The sequence below is a fragment of the Physeter macrocephalus genome, chromosome 12 (genome assembly GCF_002837175.3).
Source record: "Physeter macrocephalus isolate SW-GA chromosome 12, ASM283717v5, whole genome shotgun sequence".
Taxonomy (NCBI): domain Eukaryota; kingdom Metazoa; phylum Chordata; class Mammalia; order Artiodactyla; family Physeteridae; genus Physeter; species Physeter macrocephalus.
In genome coordinates this window covers 88,148,482-88,168,577 of record NC_041225.1, presented here as the reverse complement: position 1 = coordinate 88,168,577, position 20,096 = coordinate 88,148,482, and the positions used below count along the sequence as shown (strand labels likewise).

At 37.7% G+C, this 20,096-nt stretch overlaps 1 protein-coding gene across 3 annotated transcripts in view; it reads right to left on the bottom strand.

Annotated features, from left to right (window-relative positions):
* Positions 1-20,096, bottom strand: part of ALMS1 (ALMS1 centrosome and basal body associated protein) — a 216,325-nt gene that overhangs the window by 13,411 nt on the left and 182,818 nt on the right. For all 3 annotated transcript variants that reach the window (XM_028496787.2, XM_028496788.2, XM_028496789.2), the window contains 3 exons: positions 17,522-17,659; positions 14,834-15,004; positions 466-1,628 (listed from right to left, as the gene is read on the bottom strand). In XM_028496787.2, the coding sequence (XP_028352588.1) occupies positions 466-1,628; positions 14,834-15,004; positions 17,522-17,659 (1,472 nt within the window). The remainder of the gene's footprint in view (positions 1-465; positions 1,629-14,833; positions 15,005-17,521; positions 17,660-20,096) is intronic.

Below are 20,096 nucleotides of genomic sequence, written 5' to 3'. Positions count from 1 at the left end.
CATGATACTACACACTTCGGGATGGGGAGGGGCATGCTGCTGCAGTTGGATATGGGCCTGAGCTCTGTGTGTGTGTGTGTGCACTTAAAAGCACCTCAAAATTTCTTAAAAGACAGGGAGGAATGAATAAACAAAAACCAACAGGCAAAAAAGACAGGCAATATTGTTCAGAATGGAGGTCATTCTAAACTTGAAGCTCCCCTGTACCAAAGGTATAGAATTTGCAGATTTTGAAGCATTTAGCAGCAAAGCCTTTCATCCAAAGGGTAGTTCGTAAATGAGTGTTGATGAAAAGAATGACAACTGAAACAGCACTGTACTACACTTTCTCACTCTTTTCCAGCTGGTAAGAAATGTTATAGTGAGGAAAGGGCAACTGGCTTTTTTTCACCTGTGTGCAAAGCTTAACTAAAAAGTCCATGAAAAATGCAGTCACATTGCCAGATGGAATTTGTAGGCATGTACCTGGATGTGTTTCCTTCTGGTGTGCTCTGAAGTAATTTGGGGATAACCTGTATTCAATGGTTTCTTGTTTTTCTTGCTCCGCTTCTCAAGGTATCTCCTCTGATGGTCAGTGATGCTGCTGTATAATTTAATTCGCCTGGGTGACAAACAAACTCTTTCATGGCCAAAAGCATGGATCAGTCGGGCAGTATCAATGGTGGAAATAGAGCTGCTCCTCTCATGCAGAGTCACTTCCTTATCTGTTTGGGTCAATATATCTGATTCCACAGAAGTGGTGGTGGAAAGGATGTTGGTGGCAGTATCTGTGAGCAGCTCACTCTCCTCTGAGTGTCTAGAATCTGAAGAAGTGTTATTTATATAATGAAAACCTGGCTGTTTTCTCAGAATATATTTATCAAATTTAATCTGTTCAATTTTAATCTGATTGGACCTCCCAGCTTGATGAGTAGAAAGAACCTTGTTTTTTTTAAGATCGCCTGTGTTTTTATGGCATTTCTCCAGGCTTTTATACCGTTTCTTTTTCTGAAGCTTGTTTTTCTGCTGTTGCTGTCTACCACTCCATTCCTTAACATCTTGTTCCCCTTTGCTATCATCCTGTGTACTTTCTGAGGGCTGGAGAGAATGTGTGATGGGATGCTGAAGAAGTTTAGCCAAACGATCAAGTCGCTCCACCAAGGAAAGCTGCTTCTTGGCACTGAACTCAGGAGGTTTCTGTTGCCTCTGTCGCTCCTGATACCTGTTCCAGAGTTCATTTAAACTCACAGTGTGCTGAGTTGTTAACTCTGGGGTGGCCTTATGATCCCTTTTTAGGTCATTAACTTGTTTGTCATATTTTAGAAAATCTCTAGCCTGACTTTTAGTAGTATGCTTTACTTCTTTGTTTTCCAAGTTTACATTTATACTGAGGCTCTCTATTGTGGTATAATCTGACTTTGTCTTTGCCACATTTTGATAAGAGGAAGGAAGACCAGTGTGTTCTCTTTGTTTGTCTGGATGATGCTGAAAGGAATCTTTCCAAGAATGCCTCATGGAAACTCTTCTTCCTAAGGATTCATGGCAAAAATCTTGATCACTTGGTAGGTGCACTGGATGATGAAAGTAAAACTTAGCTGACCTGAAGACAGAATGGGTGGTATTTTCAAATTCTGAATGACATCTGGACTCTGAAAAGGTGGGAAAAAAAAAAGATTTTGAAGGAATTTCAAAATATTTGCATTCCCTTTAGAAATGGTATTCACATTTAATTCTTTAGATACAAAACACAGACTGAAGGAAAGAATGGTCTATATAAAGATTCAGAAAATTCACTGCCTGGACAAAGGATTCATGCCTTGTGCCTAGTGGCCAGATTGGCATGGTAATAGTTTAAGAGACTCAGGATCAAAAGACCCAGATTCTGGGCTGGATTCTGCCACAGACTGGCTTATGACCTTGAGGAGGGCATTTTGGTTCTTGGGATTATAACAGCAGCTGCTATGTATTACTGCTTGCTATGTGTGGGGTATTATGATATATGCTCTATATCTGTTATTTTCCCCTCTTATAAAACTGAGAGAGGTATTATTAATCTCATTTTCAGCTAAGAAACCTGAAACTTTATTTTTATCATCAGTAATTAAATGGATGGAATTTTTAAAACTCCAACTCTTTACATGTTTTAGAGCCTTGAAAAATTTTTTTGTTAACCCTCATCACACTGCCTCAATTTTTTTTATTGTGGTAAAATATACCTAATATAAATTACCATATTCCATCTTTACATTTTGACAGTCATTCTATAACAAAATAGGCATTTGAAGATGTATAACATCTTAACAACTATAAACCATAATTGTAAACATTAATTCAGTTTCCATAAACATTTTTAGAGTTCTAAGTCATGGAAGAAACAGACATACACATGAAACAAAGTATCACTTGTAACTATGGGATCCATTCTACCTTTTCTATAGATTATTGGTAATCAGAAGTTTCACTAAATACTCTGGGAATCCCTAAGACAATTTCCCCAAAATATAGTGGGATACATGGAATCTGCATTTTATATCTAAAGTATAAAAAGGCTCTCAAACCTCCCAATGAACAAAAGTCCAGGACCAGGTGGCTTCACTGCTGAATTCTACCAAACATTTAGGGAAGAATTAATATGAAAGATTCTCAAACTCTTCCAATAAACATAACAGGAGAGAACACTTCCAAACTTATTTTATAAGGCCCACATTACCCTGTTATCCAGACGTTACCTATATACCCAGTGTAGATACACTACAAGAAAATTACAAGCCAATATCCCTGATGAACATAGATGCAAAAAAAACCCAAACAAAACATTAGCACACCAAATTCAATAATATATTTAAAGGATTATACACTATGACCAAGTGGGATTTATTCCAGGGATGCAAGGACGGTTCAACATCTACAAATCAATCAATGTGGTACATGACACTAACCAAATAAAGGATAAAAATCATATAATCAATAGATGTAGAAAAAGCATTTGAGAAAACTCAAAATCCATTCATCATAAAAACTCTCAACAAAGTAGGTCTAGAGGAAACATAGCTCAACGACCATTCCTGACAAGGCCATAGCTAACATACTCAATGGTGAAAAATGGAAAGCATTTCCTCTAAGATCAGGAACAAGACAAGGATATCCACTGGCATCGCGTTTATTGAACACATTACTGGAAGTCCTAGCCAGAGCAATTAGGCAAGAAAAAGAAACAAAAGGCACCCAAATCAGAAGAGAAGCAAAATTGTCACTATGTGAAAATGGCATGATTTTATATATAGAAAACCCTAAAGACTCCACCAAAAAAACTGTTACAACTAATACATTCAGTAAAGTTGCAGTATACAAAATTATTTAACAAAAATCTGTTGCATTTCTATACATTAATAATAAAGCATCAGAAAAATAAATTAAAACAATCCTATTCATAATTGCATCAAAAGAATAAAATACCTAGGAATAAATTTAACCAAGGAGGTAAAAGACCTGTATACTGAAAACATTGATGAAAAAAGCTGAAAAAGACATGAAAAAAATGGGAAAATATTCTGTGCTCACAGATTGGAAGAATTAATATTGTTAAAATGTCCATACTACTCAAAACAATCTACAGATTCAATGCAATCCCTATCAAAATTCCAATGGCATTTTCCACAAAAATAGAACAATCCTAAAATTTTTATGTAACCACAAAAGACTCCAAATAGCCAAAGCAATCTTTAAAAAGTAGAAGAAAACTGTAGGCATCACACTCCTGGATTTCAAACTATATTACAAAGCTACAGTAATCAAAATGGTATAGTACTGGCATAAAAACAGACATGTAGATCAATGGAACAGAATAGAGAGACCAGAAATAAACTCTCACATATAAGGCCAATTACCTTATGACAAAGAAGCCAAGAATATACAATGGGGAAAGGACAGTCTCTTCAATAAATGGTACTGGGAAAACTGGATAGCCACACACAAAAGAATGAAACTGAACCATTATCTTACACCATACACAAAAATCAATTCTAAATGGATTGAAGATTTAAATATAAAATCTGAAACCATAAAATTCCTAGAAGAAAACATAGGCAGTAAGAGCTTTGACACTGGTGTTAGCAATAATTTTTTGAATTTGATGCCAAAAGCAAAGACAACAAAAGCAAAAGTAAATAGTAGGAGTACATCCAACTGAAAGGCTTCTGCAAAGCAAAAGAAACCATCAGACTACTGAATGGAAGAAGATATTTGCAAATGATATATCTGACAAGGGGTTAACATCCAAAATAGACAAAGAATTCAACTCAAATAAAAACAAACAATGTGGGCTTCCCTGGTGGCGCAGTGGTTGCGCGTCCGCCTGCCGATGCAGGGGAACCGGGTTCGCGCCCCGGTCCGGGAGGATCCCACGTGCCGCGGAGCGGCTGGGCCCGTGAGCCATGGCCGCTGGGCCTGCGCGTCCGGAGCCTGTGCTCCGCAACGGGAGAGGCCGCAGCAGAGGGAGGCCCGCATACCACAAAAAAAAAAAAAAAAAAAAAAAAAAAAAGTCCTTAAAAAACAAACAACGCAATTAAAAAATGGGCACAGGATCTTAATAGACATTTTTGTAAAGAAGACATATGAATGGCTAACAAATACAGGAAGAGATGCTCAGCATCAATAATCATCAGGGAAATGCAAACCAAAACCACAATAAGATATCACGTCACACCTGTTAGAATGGCTATCATCAAAAAGACAAGAAATAACAAGCATTAGTGAGGATATGGAGCTAAAGGTTCCTTTTTCTGTGCACTGTTAGTGAGAATGTAATTGGTGTTGCCACTATGGAAATCAGTATGGAGGCTACCCAAAGAGTTAAAAATGGAACTACCATATGATCCAGCAATTCTGCTTCTGGGTCTATACACAAAACAATTGAAAGCTTGGTCTTGGAGAGATATTCATATATCTGTGTTCACTGCAGCATTATTTAAAATAGCCAAGACATGGAAACAACCTAAGGGTCCACTGATGGATGAATAGATAAAGAAAATGTGATATGGGGGGGCGTGGGAGGAATTGGGAGATTGGGACTGACATATATACACTATTGATACTATGTATAAAATAGATAACTAATGAGAACCTACTGCATATAGCACAGGGAATTCTACTCAATGCTTTGTGGTGACCTAAATGGGATGGAAGTCCAAAAAAGAGGGGATATATGTATACGTATAGCTGATTCACTTTGCTGTACAGTAGAAACGAACACAACACTGTAAAGCAACTATACTCCAATAAAAATTAAAACAAAACAAACAAAAAGAAAATGTGGTATAGAGGAAAGTGGGCAAGATGGCAGAGTAAAAAGACCTTGAGCTCACCTCCTCTCACAAGCACACCAAAATCACAACCATCCGCAGAACAACCATTAAAAAAAACATACACACACAAAAAACTGGAATCCACCAGAAAAGATCTCCTACACCAAAAGACATAAAGAAGGAATCGCAACAAAACCAGCAGTAGGGGAAGAGTCACGATATAATCAAATCCCATAACCTCTATGTAGGCAACCTGAAAACTGGAGAGTAAATATATTACAGAGGTTCTCCCAGGCTGGGGGTCTGGCACTGTTGAGATGAGCCCACAGAGCATTTGGCTTTGAAGGCCAGAAGGCTTAATTGCAGGAGCCCCACAGGACTGGGGAAAATAGAGATTTTGCTCTTAAAGGGTGCACATGAAATCTCATATACCCTGGGACACAGGGCCAAAGTAGTAATTTGATAGGAGCCTGGGCCAGACCTACCTGCTGCTCTTGGAGAGTCTCCTGGAGTGGCAGGGGTTGGGGGAGGGTGGCTGTGGCTCGCCCTGGGGACATAGACACTGGTGGCAGACATATTGGGGACTACTGTTGGTGGATGACATATTGGCTCTTTAGCTCCAAAACCTGGCCCCACCCAACAGCCTGCAGGCAACAGTGCTGGGATGCCTCAGGCCAAAGACCTAACTGGGTCAGGACACAGCTCCACCCATTAGCAGACAAGCTGCCTAAAGACTAAAAACCTCACAGTTGCCTTTGGACTTGCCCCTAGACATGGCCCAGCCCACCAGAGGGCCAAGACCCAGCACCACCCACCAGCAGACAGGCACAGGACTCTCCCACCAGGAAGCCAGGCCAAGCCTCTAGACCAGTCTCATTCACCAGGATGCAGGCACCAAAAGCAAGAAAACTATGATTCCGCAATGCAGGCCAGAGCCTACCCTGGGACCAGCTGGGCCCTGGACTGGCCCACTAGCAGGCCAAAGAAACCTTCAGGACACTCCAGATCCTGTACCCAACTGTGTCTGGAACCGACACCACCCCCACAACAATCTGAAATGAGCTCTGGGATCCCAGGGCCCTGCAGCTGGACTCCAGGGACCAGCTCTGCCTGCCAGTAGACCAGCACTAACCCCAGGATCTGGCTTCAACTACCAGTGGGTAGGCAACAACCCTAGGGTCTTCAGGACCCTGACTCCACCCACCAGGGAGCCAGCATTAGCCCCGGGGCCCCTAGGATTCTGCAACCAGACACATTGTGACCAGGCCCTGCTAAACAGCAGCCAGCAGCATCCACACAAGGCAGGACCTGACAACCAACCAGACTAGGGGCCTACCAGACTGCCCACATAGTTAGCCCACCACAACAGAAGGCCCAAGTAGCCCTCTTAGGGTGAACCCCTAGAGCACACAGCTTGAGTAACGAGAGTGGAGTGCACTGCTGGAGTGCACAGGATGCCTCCTACAGAGGGCCACTTCTCCAAGGTTGAGAGATGTAACTTACCTACTACATACATAAAAATACAAATAGCAACTTATTGACAAAATGAGATGGCAGAGGAATATGTTTCAGATGAAGGAACAAGATAAAATCCCAGAAGAAGAACTAAGTGAAGTGGAAATAGGCAATCTACCCACGAAATAGTTCAGAGTAATGATCATACAGATGATCAAAGAACTCAGGAGGAGAATGGATGCACAGAATGAGAAGTTATAAGTTTTAAGAAAAGAGTTAGAAAATATAAAAAACAACCAGAAATGAAGAATACAATAAATGAAATGAAAAATACAGTGGAAGGAATCAAAGTAGACTAAAGGATCCAGAAGAATGGATCAGTGAGCTGGAAGACAGAGTAGTGGAAATCACTGCCACTGAACAGAATAAAGATAAAAAAAAAAAAATAAAAAGAAATGAGGACGGTTTAAAAGATCTCTGAGACAACATCAAGAGCACTAATATTCACATTACAGGGGTCCCAGAAGAAGAGAGAAAGAGCCTGGGAAAATATTTGAAAGAAAGAGCTCAGGAAAATATTTGAAGAGATAATATAGCTGAAAACCTCCCTAACCTGGGAAAGGAAATAGTCATCCAAGTCCAAGAAGCGCAGGAAATCCCATACAGGATAACCCAAAGAGGAACACACCAAGACACGCTGTAATCAAAATGTCAAAAATTAAAGATACAGAGAATACTAAAAGTAGGAAGGGGAAAGCAACAAATAACGTACAAAGGAACTCCTGTAAGACTATCAGCTGACTTTTCAGCAGGCACTCTGCAGGTCAGAAGGGACTGGCATGATATATTTAAAGTGATGAAAGGGAGAAACCTACATCCAAGAATACTCTACTCAGCAAGGCTGTTGTTCAGATTTGACAGAGAAATCAAAAGCTGTATAGACAAGCAAAGGCTAAAAGAATTCAGCACCACTAAACCAGCTTTACAACAAATGTTAAAGGAACTTCTCTAGGTGCAAAAGAAAAGGCCACAACTAGATATGAGAAAATTATGGAACAAAAAAGCTCACTAGTAAACATACAGTAAAGGTAGGAAATCATTCACAAACAAAGCTAGCAGGAAGATTAAAAGACAAAAGTAGTAAAATCATCTGTATCCATGATAAGCAGTTAAGGGATACAAAAAACGATCTGATGTAAAACATGACATAAAAAACAGTAATCATGAGGGGAGGAGAGTACACATGTAGGGTATTTAAAATGCATTTGAAATGAAGACATCAGCAACTTAGAAGAATCACACACACACACACACACACACACACACACACACACACACACACACACACATATACAGACTGCTATACGATAACCTCAAGGTAACCACAAGCCAAAAATCTGTAACAGATACACACATACACAAAAAAGGAATCTAAACATAACACTGAAGATAGTCATCAAATCACAAGAGAAGAGAACAAAAGAAGGGGAAAAAAAGACCTACAGAAACAAATCCAAAACAATTAACAAAATGACAGTAAGAACATACATACTGATAATTACCTTAAATGTAAACAGACTGAATGCTCCAACCAAAAGACACAAACTGGCTGAATGGATACAAAAACAAGATCCGTTTATTTGCTGCCTACAAAAGACTCACTACAGATCTAGAGACACATACAGACTAAAAGAGAGGGGATAGAAAAGGTAGTCCACACAAATGAAAATCAAACGAAAGCCAGAGTAGCAATATTTATATTAGATGAAATCAACTTTAAAATAAAAACTGTCACAGGAGATAATGAAGGACACTACAGAATGATCAAGGGATCAATCCAAGAAGAAGATATAACAACTGTAAATATATATGCACCCAACATAAGAGCACCTTAATACATAAGGCAAAATATTAACAGACATAAAAGGAGAAATCAACAGTAGCACAATAATAGTAAGGGACTTTAACACCCAACTTATATCAATGGACAGATCATCCAGACAGAAAATCAATAAGGAAACACAGGCCTTAAATAACACATTAAACCAAAGGGACTTAACTGATATTTATAGAGCATTCCACCCAAAAGCAGCAGAATACACATTCTTTTCAAGTGCACATGGAACATTCTCCAGGATAGATCACATGTTAGGCCACAAAACAAGCCTTGGTAAATTTAAGAAAACTGAAATCATATCAAGCTTCTTCCAACCACACTCTATGGAACTAGAAATCAACTACAAGGAAAAAAAAACTGCAAAAACCACAAACACGTGGAGGTTAAACAATATGCTACTAAACAACCAATGGATCACTGAAGAAATCAAAGAGGAAATAAAAAACTACCTAGAGACAAATGAAAACGAAAACACGATGATCCAAGACCTATGGGACGCAGAAAAAGCAGTTCTAAGAGGGAAGTTTATAGTGATACAGGCTTACCTCAGGAAACAAGAAAAATCTCAAATTAACAACCTACACTTACATCTAAAGCAAGTAGAGAAAGAAGAATAAATAAAAACCAATGTTAGTAGAAGGGAAGAAATCATAAATATCAGAGCAGAAATAAATGAAATAGAGACTAAAAAAACAATAGGAAAGATCAATGAAACTGAAAGCTGGCTCTTTGAAAATATAAACAAAATGGATAAACCTTTAGGAAGACTCATCAAGGAAAAAAGGGAGAGGGCCCCAATCAATAAAATCAGAAATGAAAAAGGAGAAGTTACAACCAACACCACAGAAATACAAAGGATCATAAGAGACTACTATGAGCAACTACACACCACTAAAACAGACAACCTAGAAGGAATTGATGAATTCTTAGAAAGGTACAACCTCCCAAGACTGAATCAGGAAGACAAAAAATATGAACAGACCAATTACCAGAACTGAAATTGAATCAGCAATTAAAAAATTCCCAACAAGGAAAAGTCCTGGACCAAATGGCTTCACAGGTGAATTCTACCAAACATTGAGAAGAGTTAACACCCATCCTTCTGAAACCGTTCCAAAAATTTGCAGAGGAAGGAACACTTCTGAATTCATTCTAGGAGGCCACCATCCCTGATACCAAAACCAGACAAAGATATTACAAAAAAGAAAACTACAGACCAATACCACTGATGAACATAGATGCAAAAATCCTCAACAAAATACTAGCACACCAAATCCACTAAAAATTAAAAGGATCATACACCATGATCACGTGGGATTCATCCCAGGGATGCAAGGATTTTTCAATATCTGCAAATCCATCAGTGTGATACACCACATTAACAAACTGAAGAATAAAAACCATATGATCGGGCTTCCATGGTGGCACAGTGGTTAAGAATCCACATGCCATTGCAGGGGACACGGATTCGAGCCCTGGTCCAAGAAGATCCCACATGCCGTGAAGCAACTAAGCCCGCATGCTACAACTACTGAAGCCTGTGCACCTAGAGCCCGTGCTCCACAACAAAGAGAAGCCACCGCAACGAGAAGCCCACACACCACAACAAAGAGTAGCCCCCGCTCGTTGCAACTAGAGAAAGCCCGCGCACAGTAATGAAGACCCAACACAGCCAAAAATAAGTAAATAAAATAAATTTATTTTTTAAAAAAACATGATCATCTCAATAGATGCAGAAAAAGCTTCTGACAAATTTCAACACACATTTATGATAAAAACTCTCTAGAAAGTGGGCACAGAGAGAACATACCTCAACACAATAAAGGCCATATATGACAAACCCACAGCTAACATTATACTCAATGGTGAAAAGCTGAAAGCATTTCCCCTAAGATCAGGAACAAGACAAGGATGTCTATTCTCGCCACTTTTATTCAACACAGTTTTGGAAGTCCTAGTCATGACAAGCAGAGAAGAAAAAGAAATAAAATGAATCCAAATTGGAAAAGAAGAAGTAAAACTGTCAGTTTTTACAGATGACATGATACTATAAAATCCTAAAGATGCTACCAGAAAACTACTAGAGCTCATCAATGAATTCACTAAAATTTCAGGACATGAAATTAATACACAGAAATCTGCTGCATTTCTACATACTAACAACGAAAGATAAGAAAGACAAATTAAGCAAACAATCCCATTCACCATTTAGAACTAATAAACGAGTTCAGCATGGTTGCAGGATAAAAGTTAAATATTAAAAAAATCAATTGTATTATTATATACTTGCAATTAACAAACTGAAATGAAATTAAGAAAACTATTCTGGGGGAATTCTTCGGCGGTCCAGTGGTTAGGACTCTGCAATTCCACTGCAAGGGGGCATAAGTTAGATCCCTGGTTGGGGAACCAAGATCCCTCAAGTCAAGCAGCACAGCCAAAAACAAAAACTAAAACTAAAACAAAAGCAAAAGAAAACCATTCAGTTCACAAGAGCCTCCAAAAAATTAAAATATTAATGTAAATTTAACATAAGAAGAGAAAAACTTCTACTCTGAAAGCTACAAAAATTACTGCAAGAAATTAAAGAATATCTAAATACATGGAAAACATCCCAAGTCCATGGACTTAACTGTTAAGAAAGCAATTCTCACCAAACTGATCACAGATTCAACACAATCCCTATCAGAATCCTAGCTGGTTTCTTAGTAGAAATTTTGCAAGCATATGGAATTGTAAAGGACCCAGAACAGCCAAGACAATCATGAAAAATAAGAAAATGTTGGAGGACTCATACTTCCCAATTTTAACTCACAGAATGGGAGAATATATGAAAATCAAAATTTTGATAAGAATGTGTATCTAGAATACATAGAACTCTTAAAACTCAATAAAAAAGAGAAATAACCCAAATGAAAACCAGGCCAGGATCTGAATACACATTTCTCCAAGGATAACAGACAACTGGCCAATAAACACACAGAAAGATGTTCAACATCATAATCATGAGGCAAATGCAAATCAAAAGCAAAATGAGATACAAATTCACATCCACTAGAATAGATCCAATGAAAAAGTCAGATAATAAGTGTTGGTGAGTTTGTAGAGAAATTGAAATCCTCATACATTGCTACTGGGAATGTAAAATGGTGCAGCCACTCTGGCAAACAGTCTGACAACTCCTCAAATGATTAAATATAAAGTTATCACATGATCTAGGAATTCCATTCCTGGGTACATACCCAAGACAAATGAAAACATACTGTCCATATAAAAACCTGTACATGAATATAAAAGCATTTATATTTTATAAATATAAAAGCATTATTTTATAAAAGCATTATTCATAGTAGCCAAAAGGTGGAAACAACCAAATGTCCATCAACAAACAGATAAACAAAATGTGATACATACATACAATGAAATATTATTGAGCCATTAGAAGGAATAAAATAATGATACAAGTCCTAACTTGGATGAACCTGAAAACATCATGCTGAGTTAAAAGAAGCCAGTCACAAAAGTCCACACGTTAAATGATTCCATTTGTATTAAGGTCTAGAATAGGAAAATTTATAATAGAGACAAAGTAGATCAGTGGTTGACTTAGGGCTTGGGGGGAGGTGGGTGATGAGGAAATAGAGGAGTGATAGCTAAGGGGTATAGGGTTTCTTTCTGAGGTGATAAAAATGTTCTAAAATCAACTGTGTTGATGGTTGCACATATCTGTGAACAGGGTAAAAATCATTAAATGGTACACTTTAAGTGGGAGAATTATATATGTGCAATACATATCAAAAAAGCTGTTGAAAATGTTCTATGAGCATTTGAAAGGTTTTTTTTTTAAAGCATACAAACATTTATACCCACCAACCTCATCATTTCCAGATGTTTCTCTAACTCTGCTTTTTTTTTTTTAAATTTCATTTCTATGGTCTGTCATGGGCTAAGTGCTAAGTATGTGTGTTCAAGCTCCCTAGTGTTCTGTATTATCCATTTCTCCTTGAGGGTCCTCTAGGGCAGCGGTCCCCAACCTTTTTGGCACCAGGGACCGGTGTCATGGAAGACAATTTTTCCACAGACAGGGGTGGGGGGTGGGGGGATGGTTCAGGCGGTAACGTGAGGAATGGGGAGCGATAGGGAGCTGCAGATGAAGTTTCTCTCACTCGCCCGCCACTCACCTCCTCTGTGTGGCCTGGTCTAGAGTACGCTTCTGCAGGTTATGTTTCCATCTTTCTTTTCCAAGCTATGTCTCCTAGACTACCCACTGCAGAGTTGCAATGTTGTTTTTTCATCTTATACATTCTTTTTTGTGTGTGATAAACACAGAAGATTAAATTTACCATCTTAACCAATTTTTAAGCATACAGTTCAGCAGCGTTAAGTATGTTAACACTGTTGCACAACAGATCTCTAGAACATCTTCATCTTGCAACACTGAAACTCTATACCCAATAAACATTAATTCTCCCTCCTTTCTCTCCCCAGCCATTGACAGCCACTTTTCTACTTTGTTTCTATGATTTTCACTATTTCAGATACTTCATATAGGTGGAATATACAGTGTTTATCTTTTTGTAACTGGCTTATTTCACTCAGCACAAGGTCCTTGAGATTCACCTATGTTATAGCATGTGACAGGATTTTCTTTTTTTAAGGCTGCATAACATTCTATTGTATATATATCACATTATATTTATCCATTCATCTGCTGATGGACACATCTTGATTATTGTGAGTAATGCTGCAATGAACATGGGTGTGCAGATATCTCTGAGATCCTGCTTTGAATTCCTTTGGATATACACCCAGAAGTGGGATTGTTGTATCATATCGTCATTCTATTTTTAATTTTTTAGGAACCTCTATACTGTTTTCCATAATGGCTGTGCCATTTTATATTTCCACCAACAGTGCACAGGGGTTCCAATTTCTCTGCATCCTTGACAACAATTGTTATTTTCTGTTCTTTTGATAGTACCCATCCTAATAGGTGTGCAGTAGTATCTCATTGTGGTTTTGATTTGCATTTCTCTGATGATTAGTGATATTAAGCATCTTTTCATATACTTGTTGGCCATTCATATATACTCCCTGGAGAATTGCCTATTCGCGTCCTTTACCCATTTTTAAATTGGGTTTCTTTGTTGTTGAGTTTTAGAAGTTCCATATATAATCTGGATATTGAACACTTATCATGATTTGCAAATATTTTCTCCTATTCCACAGATTGTCTTTTAACTCTGTTGATTGTGTCCTTTGAAACAGAGTTTTAAATTCTGATATAGTATAATTTTTTTTTGCTTTTGTTGCCTATACTTTTGGTGTCATATCCAAGAAATCAATGCCAAATCCAATGTCTTGAAGCTTTTCCCCCATGTTTCTTCTAAGAGTTTTATAATTTTAGCTCTTCTATTTGGATCTTTGATCCATTTTGAGTTAATTTTGTATATGGTAAAAGGTCATGGTCCAAATTAATTCTTTTGCACGTGGATATCCAGTTTTCCAACACCATTTGCTGAAGAGACTATTCTTTTCCCACTGTGTAGTCTTGGTGCCCTTATGGAAAATCATCCATCTAATACATTCTTGATGTTAGCAGCTGCACGAGGACTATTTTCAAAATACAGTATCGATAGATTAGCTTCTTGACTCCTTTCTTTTCTTATCTCGATACTGTTCTATATTCCTCTAAGACATAAAGTTTGACAGCTAGGTAGTAACGGCTTGTGTCCTATACACTCTTCTTTTATGTTATTAGAAAGAGTGGGCCATGGGTAAACATAAATAGATTTGATCTTGGGTCTTTTTTATTGTAATTTTTTACAAGTTTGTATTGAGGTTCTTTCTGTCTTTGTCACAGTCATCTGAAATGCCTTAAGCTTTCCCCTGTTTCAGTGTTGAGACATGATACTTCACTTCTAATACTATCAGCCTTGGGTATTTAATGGTAATTTTGTTTCTAAATTGCCAGTATCTTTTCCCAGAAGTAACAATTATCTTACAAATAAATACATACATCCACACAGACAAAGAAGCACTGAAGTGATAATGCATAAGAAAGCAAAAAATAAAAAAATGGAACTCTGTTTAAATTGTGAGACTACAGTCTCACCTAATTAAATGGAAACACGTAGACACAGGCGTTTGTGTGTGCGTGCTCTCTCTCTCTCACACCCCCTACCCCACTCCCCATTACCTGCAATATCTATTTGCAAGGATTTCTTCTCTTCGGGCCAGCCTTCCTTAGGAACTGTCCTCTTACTGTGGATCTCCTCTTTCTGTTTAGTGGCTTTAGTGTCTGGTAGACTATCAATCTTCATGTCTTGTAGTTGAGCTGACTGCTCTAAAGCAGCAGCAGCACTGGAACCTAAGAGAGGGAAATCAAGATTCAGACAAGAAGCTGACAAAAATTATTTTAAAATACCTCTCAAGCATCTACTAGTGTGAGAAGATAGTTATGCTGGATAAACAGTGAGATGGATGCAGGACAGGAATAAAGACACAGACGTAGAGAACAGACTTGAGGACACGGGGAGGGGGAAGGGTAAGCTGGGACAAAGTGAGAGAGTGGCATGGACTTATATACTACCAAATGTAAAATAGACAGTTAGTGGGAAGCAGCCGCATAGCACAGGGAGATCAGCTCAGTGCTGTGTGACCACCTAGAGGGGTGGGATAGGGAGGGTGGGAGGGAGACACAAGAGGGAGGAGATATAGGGATATATGTATATGTATATGTATAGTTGATTCACTTTGTTATAAAGCAGAAACTAACACACCATTGTAAAGCAATTATACTACAATAAAGATGTTTAAAACAAAAAAACTGAGATGGAAAGAGAAAAGCATTTTGGGCAAAGGTGACTACATATGAAAAAAATGGAATCAGGAAAGCAACTGAACATCTAAGAAACAGTGCAAGTATATAATTTATTAGATTATAGAATTTGTAAGGAAAAGAGACAAAAATTAGCATTTGAAAAGTTCTTTGGGAGCCCATTCTACTGTTCTGAAAGACTAGACTAAAAAAGTTTAGTTTTCATTTTTTTTTCTTTTAATAAATTTATTTATTTATTTGGTTGCATTGGGTGCTCATTGCTGTGCACGGGCTTTCTCTAGTTGCGGCAAGCGGGGCTACTCTTCACTGTGGTGCGCGGGCTTCTCACTGCGGTAGCTTCTCTTGCTGCGGAGCACGGGAGGGCTCGAACCCGTGTCCCCTGCATTGGCAGGACGATTCTTAACCATTGCACCACCAGCGAAGTCCTAGTTTTTATGTGCAAGGGCAATGAAAACTTTTTTTTTTTTTTGCGGTATGCGGGCCTCCCTCTGCTGTGGCCTCTCCCGTTGCGGAGCACAGGCTCCGGACGCGCAGGCTCAGCGGCCATGGCTCACGGGCCCAGCCGCTCCGCGGCATGTGGGATCTTCCCAGACCGGGGCGCGAACCCGGTTCCCCTGCATCGGCAGGCGGACGCGCAACCACTGCGCCACCAGGGAAGCCCAATGAAAACTTTTTGATGAGGAGATTAACATGATCAAAACTTTTCTGAAGCATTCGTTTAAAAACAGCAAAAAAGCTGGTAAATTTTCAAATACAAAATTTGCCCAGAATACAATATAACTTCTGAAAAAGAAGCAATACACAAAAAAAGAGAAGTGGCTAATTATACTCCAAAATATGTTTCTATTTATACTTGTGGCAGACTACCAGCTGTCCTCTGAAATCCATTTTCCTTTTCTTCTAAAATAGAACCTGACTTAGCTGGGCATACCATAATAGAGATTATATTTCCCAGCTTCCCTGGCAACATAGGTTGGTGTGACCATGTGAATAAGTCTGGCCAATAGGATGGAAGGGGAATGGTACAGTTAACTTTTTAGAAGTATTTAAAGGAAGAAATACACTTTTTTTTTCCTTTTTTTTTCCTTTTTGCTGGCTGGAATACGTGTCTGATAACTACAGCATGAGAATGGAGACTAAAATGTTGAAGCAACAGGAGAGAAAGAGCTTTGTTCCCTGATACTCTTTTCTGTCTTCTTTAAGCCAATGTCATTTTGTTTTTGTTTTCATCTCTCAGAGCCAAAACTATCCTAAACTAAACACACTTTTACAGGCATTTTTAATCAGCACAGTCCTACCGAAGTAAATTAACTGGGTAGGTAGTTAGGAAGTAAACAAGCTAAATTCCTGAAGAACAAAGGCCTATGTAAAACAATTTTATTAGAGAATTAGCACCTCATGGCAACAAATGTTTTTATCAGTAGAGTTTTTAAAAGTCCATTATGGGGCTTCCCGGGCTTCCCCAGTGGCGCAGTGGTTGAGAATCCACCTGCCAATGCAGGGGACATGGGTTCGGTCCCTGACCCGGGAAGAACCCACAAGCCGCGGAACAACTAAGCTCGTGTGCCACAACTACTGAGCTTGTGCTCTAGAGCCCGTGAGCCACAACTACTGAGCCCGCGTGCCGCAACTACTGAAGCCCGTGCGCCTAGAGCCCATGCTCCACAATGAGAGAAGCCACTGCAATGAGAAGCCCGTGCACCGCAACGAAGAGTAGCCCCTGTTCGCCACAACTAGAGAAAGCCCGTGTGCAGCAACGAAGACCCAACACAGCCAAAAAAAAAAAAAAAAAAGTCCATTATGTGAATTTCTGGCAATGAGATTAATTTCTGTACAATATTCACAAAGTTCTCCAAAAATATCTCAAAGAGCTTTAAAAATGTTAGTTTTACCTGCCAGTGTATACCAAAAGTTGCAGCTAACATCCTATTTCACATATGAACAAGATGGAGGGTTGAAGAGAGCAAGAATATATAATACTTTTCTATTTATATTCATTTTAGAAGGTCAGAATAAAACAATAGGCAGATAATTCAGTTCCACTACCTGTAGTGTCTTTCTGCAAGGATTCTTTTTCTTCAGATCGAGCAGCCTCGGTCACTGCCCTTTTACTGTAGATCTCCTTTTCCTTGTTTTTGTCTGAGAGGTCCTCATCCCCAGCGATGAGAACTTGAACTTGAGCATCTGGAATAATGATGTCATTTGATCCCAGGGAGAAGGAAAAGATAACACAAGCAAGTGATACACCCCCTCCACCCCAAACAAAAACAAAAACCTCTTTATATATTAGGAAAAAAAACATCTCTTAGGCTCAACCATGTAAAAGCTATGACAGTTTTAAGGACTTTATAACATATGACAGTTTTGGGGGGTTTGGGAAGTTTTCTATACTTTTCTGTGTACAATCACTTTAAACAAAGTCTGTTCTTTGCTGATTTGATGCAACAGTTAAAAAAAAAATCCAGATCAGGTATCTTTCAAAGTAGAAAAGTACATTTGAACAAGCCTATTCAAAATTTTTCACTTAGGGCGCAAATTGTGATATTTCATATAATCCTAGAAAAGCATCTATATTATCTAGATTTTATATATAGTACTCATATAATTTTTTTAAATCTCCTGAGGTTAAATTTGTCTAATGCTTCTATTTTCTTTCTGTTTTTCTTGGTCATACTTGCTAGAGATTTATCTACCTTATTGGTCTTTTAAAATCAGCTCTTTTCTTTTTTATTGTATGAGAAAACTCAAGTGCAAAATAATAATGTTGGTAAATAAATTAAAAATCACCAATACAATAACTAGGATACAGTTATCAAGCAGTTAATATGGTTATATGTTTTTTACAATAGATTGACAAGAGATTCATTTCCTATCTCTAAGAATGAATATTTTTCAACAAAGCAGTCAGAAAGGCAATAGAGATTACTAAAAACAACATAATGAACACCAATGTGTCTACTACAGAGCTTAAGAAATAAGATAAAACATTACAGATATAATGATATAATGATGATACCCTGTGTAAAGCCTCAATGATACCATTCTCTCTTTTCAGTAGCAACCTTAAGCTCAATTTAGAGTTCATCAATCTCAAGGTGTTCTTGAACTTTTTACTCTACAGTGCTGCATGTATTAGTCAACAATATACTGGATTGTTTTGCATGTCTTTTAAACTTTATATAAAGGGTATAATACTCTGTATACCTTTAAGTAACTTGCCTTTTACACTCAGTATTACGACTGGGGGATTTACTCATAGTGACTCTAATTAACTCATTCTCAGTGTTATGTAGACTTCTATGGAATTAATATATCAATTTTCACCTGTTGGTAAACTTTAGGCTATTTCTAATTTTTTAATACTGAAAAGCATTACAACGAACATTACTATAAAATTTCTTTGTTAGGTTGTATGAGTTTAAAATATCTTCTCTCAGTCTGTGTCTTGTCTTTGAATTATTTATGATGTCTTTTGGTGCACAAAATTTTTCATTTTAATAATATCACTTATTTTCTTTTTCCTTCATGGTCTGTGCTTTGTCTTATTTAAGAAATCATTATTTCATGGTCAAAGGACAGTCATCTAAATTCTAAAAGCTTAAAGTTTTCCTTTTTACATTTAATATCATTTGGACTATATTTTTGTTTAGTGTGCAGCAGGGATCTATCTGATTTTATTTTTTCTTACATATATAATCAATGGCCCAAACACTATTGAATAGTTCACCCTTTCTCCAGGATTATGTCATCTGTGTCATATACTAGTTTCCACATTCATGGGTGTGTTTCTGGGTCAACATGTTGTTCCACTTTTCTTTGTTTATTCCTTTGCAAGTGAGGTCTTAAATATATATTTTTTATATATATATAAATTATATATAAATTTTATATATGTATACACACACACACACACACACACACACACACACACACATACACACACAAGTCTTTTGCTGTCTGGTATGGCAAGTTCCCTTACCTTATTCTTTAAATATACTTCTTGATTTTCCAAAAAATTTTGGAAACAGCCTGTCAAGTTCCATGAAAAAATCTGGAATTTTGAGTAGTGATTCATTGAATTTATTTAAGTCTTCCTTAATATATTTCAATGAAGCTTTATCATTTTCTCTACATTAGTTTTGCATGTCCTTTGTTAGATTCATTTCTAAGTACTTATTTTTTATTGTTTTTTAAAAAAGTATCTTAAAAATAATCTTTTGCATTATGTATCAGAAGACATGTATCAAAGAATGCACAGAGAATTCAGTGAATTGTTAAAAAGTGAGCAGGTACCCAGGTTAAAAAAAAAAATCTGCCTAGAACCCTACATGCTCTCCCCTCATTCTTTCAATCTCCCCCAGGCTGAGCATAACACCCCATTTTAAATGCAACAAATTACTTATATTTCTGAACTTTATATAAATGGAGTAATACGGCACATAGACTTTATGTCTTGCATTCTTCTCTTACATTATATTTGTAAGATTTGTTAAGTGTTAAAACATATATTTGTCTTTTACTCAGTCTCATTTACTGGTTACTATTCAACAGTGTTAATATGGTACAATTCACTCATACTACTGGAAAAATAATGGCATAATAAATATAAAAATGGCATCTG